This window comes from Panthera onca, chromosome A2 (genome assembly GCF_046562875.1).
Source record: "Panthera onca isolate mPanOnc1 chromosome A2, mPanOnc1 haplotype 2, whole genome shotgun sequence".
NCBI lineage: Eukaryota > Metazoa > Chordata > Mammalia > Carnivora > Felidae > Panthera > Panthera onca.
This window is the reverse complement of record NC_138340.1, coordinates 9,036,368-9,044,056: the sequence shown is the minus strand read 5'-3', so window position 1 is coordinate 9,044,056 and position 7,689 is coordinate 9,036,368. Positions and strand designations below refer to the sequence as shown.

General features: G+C 56.6%; 1 protein-coding gene across 1 annotated transcript; it reads right to left on the bottom strand.

Moving 5' to 3' along the window:
- Positions 1-647: 647 nt before the first annotated feature.
- On the bottom strand, positions 648-7,134 carry GET3 (guided entry of tail-anchored proteins factor 3, ATPase). The gene is made up of 7 exons (XM_060630347.2): positions 6,944-7,134; positions 5,956-6,103; positions 2,549-2,697; positions 2,311-2,461; positions 1,694-1,801; positions 1,407-1,604; positions 648-998 (listed from the first exon to the last, which is right to left on the bottom strand). Exons 1-7 carry the CDS (start codon positions 7,102-7,104, stop codon positions 867-869), a joined length of 1,047 nt encoding a protein of 348 aa, XP_060486330.1. The 5' UTR covers positions 7,105-7,134; the 3' UTR covers positions 648-866.
- Between the last annotated feature and the right edge of the window lie 555 nt (positions 7,135-7,689).

Sequence of the window (7,689 nt, the reverse complement as noted above, 5' to 3'; positions counted from 1 at the left end):
CTGGTGAATTCTGCCGTGACCCTGAACGGCCACCCTTTATGTCTCCGTTTTAGGGATAAGGAGCTCAAACTGCAGGAAGCATGTTACCTATAACTCAGCGAGGCTGCTCTCCAGACACACGGGACTTCAGGGGCTCACCTGGCCTGAGTCCTCTGCCATCCCGCCTCCTAATTAGCTCCCCTGTTGCATCCTGTGCAGCCTCGGTGGCAGAGGGAGCAGCAGTTGGGGGGTGGAGACTGTTAATCCTCAGTCTGGCAGGCCTAGCCTCTGCCCAGGGCGCCCACTAATTCCCAAACCAAACAGCAGGCAGTGCTGGGCCCGTGCCGGCCTAATCCGCTCCCCACCAGCCTGGGGCTGGCGAAGGGGCCTCCCCGTTCCCACGCTCTGAACCTCAAAGGAAGTAGGCAGATGCTCCTCTTCTATTACAGGTTTTAGAGCCCCAGCAGGGACACCGCTATCCATAGCGTTAGAAGAGGACACCCCCTTGCCGAAGATACCCTCCTTCCAAAATGGCCATCATAAACATACATCTCTGTTAGATCTCTGTTGTGACGGGGTTCCTCGAGGTGCCATTTTTGTGCAGTGTACAACCTGCGCAACTGTACGTAAAGCTGTCGACCCCCAACCCCTCTACATCGACATCCACAGTGATTTAAGATCATTTTATTGAGGGGCGAGAGGCAGGGAGAGGTGGGGGGCAGCTACAGCCCCCCCAGCCCCACCAGGGGGAACACACCTCCTCCCCGCCTCCCACCCCCCAAATGACTCCCCCTACACTATGGGGGACTTTGTGCAAATTCTGCCCCGGGGGCGGGGGTGGGTGGAGGGTGGGTGTGAAATGGCAGCGACTGGGGCTGGCAGCAGTGCTACTGGGCACTGGGGGGCTTGTAGGGCTCCAAGAGGAGGGCAGAGAAGGTGTTGACCTTGTCCGCCCCCCGCACCTCGTGGGGCAGCAGCGGCAGCTTCACAATGTGGAAGTCTTCATACAGATCCTCCATCTGTGGCCAAGGCATAGGGCAGATGGCAGCAGTCAGAGGGCCGTGGGGCAGGGACACAATGTGGGTCAGTGGGAGGGGTCGGACTGGGGACCGCCCAGGATTGGGGGAGAATGTGGGGCAGGGGCTTCACAGGGTGATAGGTGGGAGTGAGCCCAGTGAGGTCAGAGATCACTGGGCTGGACCTCCCCCTCCCCGGGGTCAGAGGTCCCCAGGTCAGGCCAGCTACAGTCCTTGAGAGCCAGAATTAGGGTGCAGAGCAGGAGGCTGGGGCAGAGGATCAGAAGACGGGATGGAGCAAAAGGTCAGGGGACGCAGTAGAAGATGGGTGGTGCCTTGCTTGGGCTGGGCCAGGCCCCAACTTCCAGGGTCAAAGGTGTGAGGGCTGGGCAGGCAGTTGGGCATGCACACCTGGTCCAGGTACTTGGCCTGAATCTTATGGCGGGCCTCACACATCTTGCAGGGCTTCTCGGGGTCAGGGAAGACGAGCTGGTTGACGATGATGTTGTGGGTGTCAATCTTGCATTTGGCCAGCTCCTGAATCAGTCGCTCCGTCTCGTACAGGGACAGGAACTCGGCAATGCACACGCAGATGAAGGTCGTCTGCTCCTGCGGGGCGTGAGAGTGGACAGTGAGGGGCAGGTTCGGGCCCTGTCCCCATCCCAAGCCTCTCACCGCCAGCCCGGACCGGGACTCACAGGGTCCTTGAACTGCTCGCTGACGGAGCGGATGACGGGCAGCGTCTCCTCCAGCTTGGAGGCCAGCTGGTCCGCGTTCATGTCCCCTAAGCCCAGCATGTTGCACATCTGTGGGGAAGACGTGGGAGGCTCACGGCTTACCTGGGGCACATTCCGGCACCTGAGCTGGGGACTCAGAAACCACCAGGGGGACAACAATTTCTGACACCTCTCAGCATTAAGGGGCCTTGAGCAGACCACGGTGGGGGGGGGGGGGGTGTCAACCCAGCTCTGCTGTTTCTGGGGGACCGTGGCCAAGACAAGGAAGGTGAGGCCCAGAGAAGCGAACTGACTTGCTTGAGGTCACACAGCCGTGTCGCATCAGAGTGTAGAGCATTTGAGCCTGGGCCGCCGGGCTCTGGAATACGTGTTTTCAAACTCTGTCTGGAGCACTCAGTGGGTGGGGCAAGACGTGACTCCTATGGGGCAGGGGGACAGGCCGCCCACCCCACTGCGAAGGTCCATCCCTTCCGCTGGGGAATGCGGACCGAGAGGCCGTGGGTGGGAAAGGCCTCTGTTACGGCTCCCGTGCACGCTCTGACACAGGGGGTGCCCGGACGCCCCGGGGCCCTGCCTGCCTGTGAGATGAAGGGGCTGATCTGGTTCTTGATCTGCATGAGGCGGCCCAGGCCCCGCTCCACGATGGTGGGGAAGTTGAGCAGCCTAAGCGTGTGGCCTGTGGGAGCCGTGTCGAACACCACCACCGAGAAGTTCATGCCCTTCACCAGCCTGCGGGGAGATGAGGGTCAGGCCCGTGTGCCCTCTTCTACCCCAGCTCCCCCTCCCCCTGCCTCGCCCCTGCTGGCAGGGCCTGACCTCATGACCTCTGCGTAGCTCATGGCCTCGTCAATGCCGGGGAAGGCGCTCATGGCCTCCTGCATCATCTTCTTGCCCATGCTTAGCATGTTGTCCTCCTCGAAGAACTCGTCGGGCAGTTCAGCCACGCCAAGGCTGGGGTCGATCTCCTGAAGGCCGAGGGGTCAAGACTCAGGCTGCCGCCGCCACCGCCGCCAGGCCTTTGACCCAGGCGCCGGGCCAGAGAGAGCCCACGGAGGCCCTGGATACATCCCTTCATCAGGTCACGGCTGGGGACACCCCTGAGGTGCCACGGCCCTCCCCCAGGCACTGCAGGGCTTGTGAGGTCACACAACGGGCAAACTATTTCACCAACATATGGAAAACTGCAAACTGTGATTGGCCCCCCAGAGGGAAGTCAAAGCCCACGGCTGGGCCCTTGGGCTGGCTGGTCCCCAACTAGGGCCCCGACCTCCTCCAGATCGTTCCTCGAACACGAGCCCTCCCTGACCATCCCATCCAATAATGAGGCCTCAGCTCCCCCTGTCCTGCCTTCATTTCTCCTCCACACCCAGCCCTTCCGGACGTGGCTTACTCGTCACGTTTACCACCTGTCTCCCCAACCAGAACGTCAGCACCGCGAAGACAGGGAGTTTTCTGTCTTGTTTACTGCCATGTCCCAGCACCTTCTGGAAGTGTCTGGCACACAGTAGGGCCTCAACACGTATGTGGGATCCACGAAGGGACGACTGTCCCTGGGGTCTCCGGTCTGCCCTGGATTCGGTGCCCCCCTCTCCACCCTCCTCCCATGTCACCACTTCGTGACTTCACAGGGCCCACGGTGAAGCCCCCAACTCGCTGGCCTCAGAGGTCATTTCCATGCAGGGAGCTTGTCCACCCATCACCTGCTACAGACACACCATTACCGAGCGACTGCTACTAACTGGCCACCTCTAAGCTCCCGCGCCTGACTCTCTGACCTGGGCCTCCTCGCCTCCTACCTCAGTTACTTAAACCTCTTTAGGCCACCTTGTCCCCACACCACTGCCTGCTTGTTCACTGTCAGTGTCCCTCACGGCTAGCATTCTTGTTTTTATTTGTTTAAAAAAAGTTTTTTGCTTTTTGTTTTTAACATTTATTCATTATCGAGAGACAGAGAGAGATAGAGCACGAGCATGGGAGGGGCAGAGAGAGAGGGAGACACAGAATCCGAAGCAGGCTCTGGGCTCCGAGCTGTCAGCATGGAGACCGACGTGGGGCTCGAACCCATGAACTGTGAGATCATGACCTGAGCCGGAGTCGAACGCCCAACCGACTGAGCCACCCAGCCCGACTCCACAGAGTGTCTCTGCAAACATTCCCTTCTCCCTCTGTCGCCGGCAACATCCCCACTCTGGTCATTCCCAGCTCTCTGATATGGCTGCACGGAGGTGAACATTGCGGAAACACACTTGACGAATGACTCCCACCTTGCTCCCCATTCCTGAGCACGAATCTCCAAAAGGCACTCAAGCCAGACAAACCCTCAGGAGTTTCTTTCTCCTCAACCCTCGTCCGTCCCATTCACCCCTGGCTCTCTGCCGAGACCAGTGCTCTGCCTGATTAGAAAAAAGAAGCCACTGGAGCATCTGGGTGGCTCAGTCGGTTAAGCTTCCGACTTCGGCTCAGGTCATGATCTCGTGGTTTGTGAGTTCAAGCCCCACATTGGGCTCTGTGCTGACAGCTCGGAGCCTGGAGCCTGCTTCGGATTCTGTATCTCCCTCTCTCTCTGCTCCTCCCCTGCTCGCCCTCTGTCTCTTTCTCAAAAAATGAAAAAAATGGGGAAAAAAAAACAAAAAAAAAACAAAAGAAAAAGAAGCCACTGGCTGCCAGCACCCTCCTCTCTCCCCAGGCTCCCCACGCCTTGCCTCTATGTCCTGGGTCTGTGAGCTGAATGGGGCTCACAGCCGCCCACCTGCCTGAGGACCATCCTTGGCCAGCATCCTTGCTCCCTCCCTGTTAGAGCATTTGCATCAGCCAACAAACTTGCTCTAGCACTCCCTCAAAAAAAAAAGAAAAAAAAAAAAGCCTCCTTAACACCCCTCACCCTGTCTCCCTCCGGCAATGGCCCCCTTTCTCAGCCCCCATCATGGCTGATCGTTGTCCCCACCTCCTCAGCTCAGCCACTCTGGGCAGGCTCTCGCCCTCACTCCCAGACTGGTCTCTCTAAAGCTTAATATGCCTGCTAGAGCCCACAACTCCTTCCTGCCTCGAGTCCCTTTGTCCTCCTGGATTCAGGAGCTCACAATCCCTGGCTTTCCTCCCACTTCCTCCATGGCTCCTTCCTGGCCTCCCTCACTGTTCCCCCCGCTGGACCCTAAATGCTGACATGACCTCAATTTGTTTCCGGGCTTCTGGGCAGTTTGTTTTCTCATTCTCCTCTACTCACACTGCTTTGAATCCCATCCTTGGGACGTCTCCACTTGGATGTCCCGGATGCCTTGGATTCACTGTAGCCAAAATGGGATTCCTGACTTGTCCCTTCAAAACCTGTTTCTCTCCTGGCCGCCACCATCCCAGCTGCCCAGGCAGCCACTAAAAGATGTACTTAATTCACTTCTTTCCCCATCTATTAGAACCAAGGACTTGCAGTGCTTTACTCCCAAAACACATTTCAAAGGTGACCACTTCACCCAATATTCTGCCCCTGAGTCTAGGCTGCCATCATCTCTAGCCTGATCACTGGCCCGCTCTCCTTGTTAGTTTCCTTGCTTCCATCCTTAACTTACGATCCATTCTCGGCACGGCAGCCACAGGAAGCTTTTCGAAGAATGAATCTGGAGGGGCGCCTGGGTGGCTCGGTCAGTTAAGCAACCGACTTCGGTTCAGGTCATGATCTCACAGTTGGTGGGTTCAGGTCCGGCGTCTGGCTCTGTGCTTACAGCTCAGAGTCTGGAGTCTGCTTCGGATTCTGTGTGTGTGTGTGTGTGTGTGTGTGTCTCTCTCTCTCTCTCAGCCCCTCCCCCATTCGTGCTCTGTTTCTCTCTCTCAAAAATGAATAAACATTAAAAAAAAAAAAAAAACTTATAAAAAAAAGAAAAAGAAAAATGAATTTGGCCATGACATTGCCCTGCTTAAAACAAATAGCTTCCCATTTAAACTTGGAATCAAACATAACTGCTCCCAGTGGCTGGTAAGATCCTATGCCACGTGTCTGTGATTGACCTATCTGACATTTCTTCCCCTCCCCTTGTTCACTAAACTCTGGTCACTCCGGCCTCCTTTCTGCTCTGCAAACATTCCTCACTCATTCTCCTGTGGGTATGTTAATGGGTGAAATTGGAGACATGATGCAGAATGGGCAGGACAAGGTAGCCGATGGTGGGTGTTCACAGAGAGGGGCTGAAGGGCCTTTGCCAGAGTGGGGAGCTGAGCCCAGCTTCACTCACCATGGCGAAGAGGTTGTCATAGCCTTTGACCTTGGTAGGCACCTTGGAGAACTTCTGGTCAAATGCATCGGAGATGTTGTGGGCTGGGTCGGTGGAGATGATCAGAACACTCTCCCTCCCCTTGGATAGCTGGACCGCTAAGCTGCAGCTGGCCGAGGGAAAGGTCAAAAGGCAGGGAGTGAGTGGTCAGCCTCTGCTCCCTAGGTCTGCAAAGGGTTATATAGGCCCCAGGGGCAGGGGACCCTGATCAGCAGGGACCTTGAGAGAGGAATATGGGTAGCTGCAGAATCAAGCCTTAATTCCTGTGGAGGGACCCTCTCAAACTTCACCCACTGACCCTTCTGGGTGGCTACAGTAGTGAGGTTCAGCTGTCTGAGTCGGTCTGGCCTGATGCCTGCTTCTTCTTTGTTGGTATGGAGTGGCACGGTCCAGCTAGCCTAAATTGACCCCGTGCCCCCTCCCTAAACACTAAGCTAAGGGGTCCCTTGCATTACCCGCTAAACTCAGGATGGTTCAGTCCACTTCTTCACGATAATTTGCCCCAGGGACCCTCCCCCTCCTCCCAGCAGACGGGGATAGTCTAATCACGTGACCCCTCCCGCCTACCACCTCTACCCCCACGTGGCCTTGGAATGGCAAGGTTCACCCTACTAGGATAGTCCGCCCCGATGCCCCTCCCCCTACTTTGAGTTCACTCTGGTACATTCCAGCTGATTAAGACACCTAAGTAGTCTCCTGGCTCCCGTGCGCTGAGTTCAATGCAGTTCTGCCCTTGAACCCCAACGGGGAGGGTCCAACTCAGGGGGTTCCAGGCCTGCATTCGGCAGTATCTTCAATTTGCCCCAGGTAACTTCTGGAGTTTGACAATCGGGAACACGACGGCCCAGCCCCCTTGCCCGCTTGGGGTGGAAGAGCCAGTCCCGAGCCTCCCCTTCGCCCAGTGGTACATCCCACCCGTCTTCTCTACCCCCCGCCGGAGTTTCCTTACCTGCAGGTGGTCTTGCCAACGCCACCCTTGCCCCCGACGAAGATCCACTTAAGGCTGCGCTGTTCGATGATGTTGCTAAGCGTGGGCTCCAGCGGCTCCACATCAGGCGCATCCTCGAACTCCTCTGCCTCAACCCCCCACCCGGCCACCCCTGCCGCCATCTTGGAACGGGCTCACGTGATCAAGCGGAGCGCACCATGAAAAGCACCTACAGGGGAAATTTCCTAGCACATACCCATCAAGTCGAGGAGCCTGGATTAATTTCCTCATGGCCTTACTTTTAGAAGATAATAGAAGCTATATTTCTATTGTCTTCCGCTGCTAGGGTTCACTTTGTCGCCCTTTTGTCTATGTTTCTTCAAAGACTCCCCCTGCCGAGTTGACATATTGGTACTTTTCAGACTACTCCCCTTCACTGATTGGACCTCAGGTCTCCTAGCTCTCCTTTCATTGGCTACAGTTTTTTTCTCACTTTCACCAATCATTTTCTCGTCCCTGTAGCCGCCAACCTCTCCTTAGCAACCAGCCAAACACCCAGTCCAGGCCCTCTCCAAGAAGTTAGAGCTGAGGTCCGCCCTGGCCTGACTCCATAGGTTCAACTCCCTGTCGATCATTTTCCCTATTTTCCAAATTGGTTCCCGATATCTCCTCAGGTTCGTCTCCTCTGTTATCCAATTGGCTGTGAGCCACCTGGCTCTTGACGCAAACCAATCACAGACGAACCGATTAGTTGGCTGAAGACAGGT

Bases quoted from the DNA above. Each gene is read 5' to 3' on its own strand.
- GET3 (XM_060630347.2), bottom strand. From the start codon at position 7,104: ATGGCGGCAGGGGTGGCCGGGTGGGGGGTTGAGGCAGAGGAGTTCGAG. The intron at 1,605-1,693 runs GTGAGTCCCGGT...CACGCCCCGCAG, and splicing joins GCGAGCAGTTCAAGGACCCT to GAGCAGACGACCTTCATCTG. The intron at 999-1,406 runs GTGTGCATGCCC...CCTTGGCCACAG, and splicing joins AGGCCAAGTACCTGGACCAG to ATGGAGGATCTGTATGAAGA.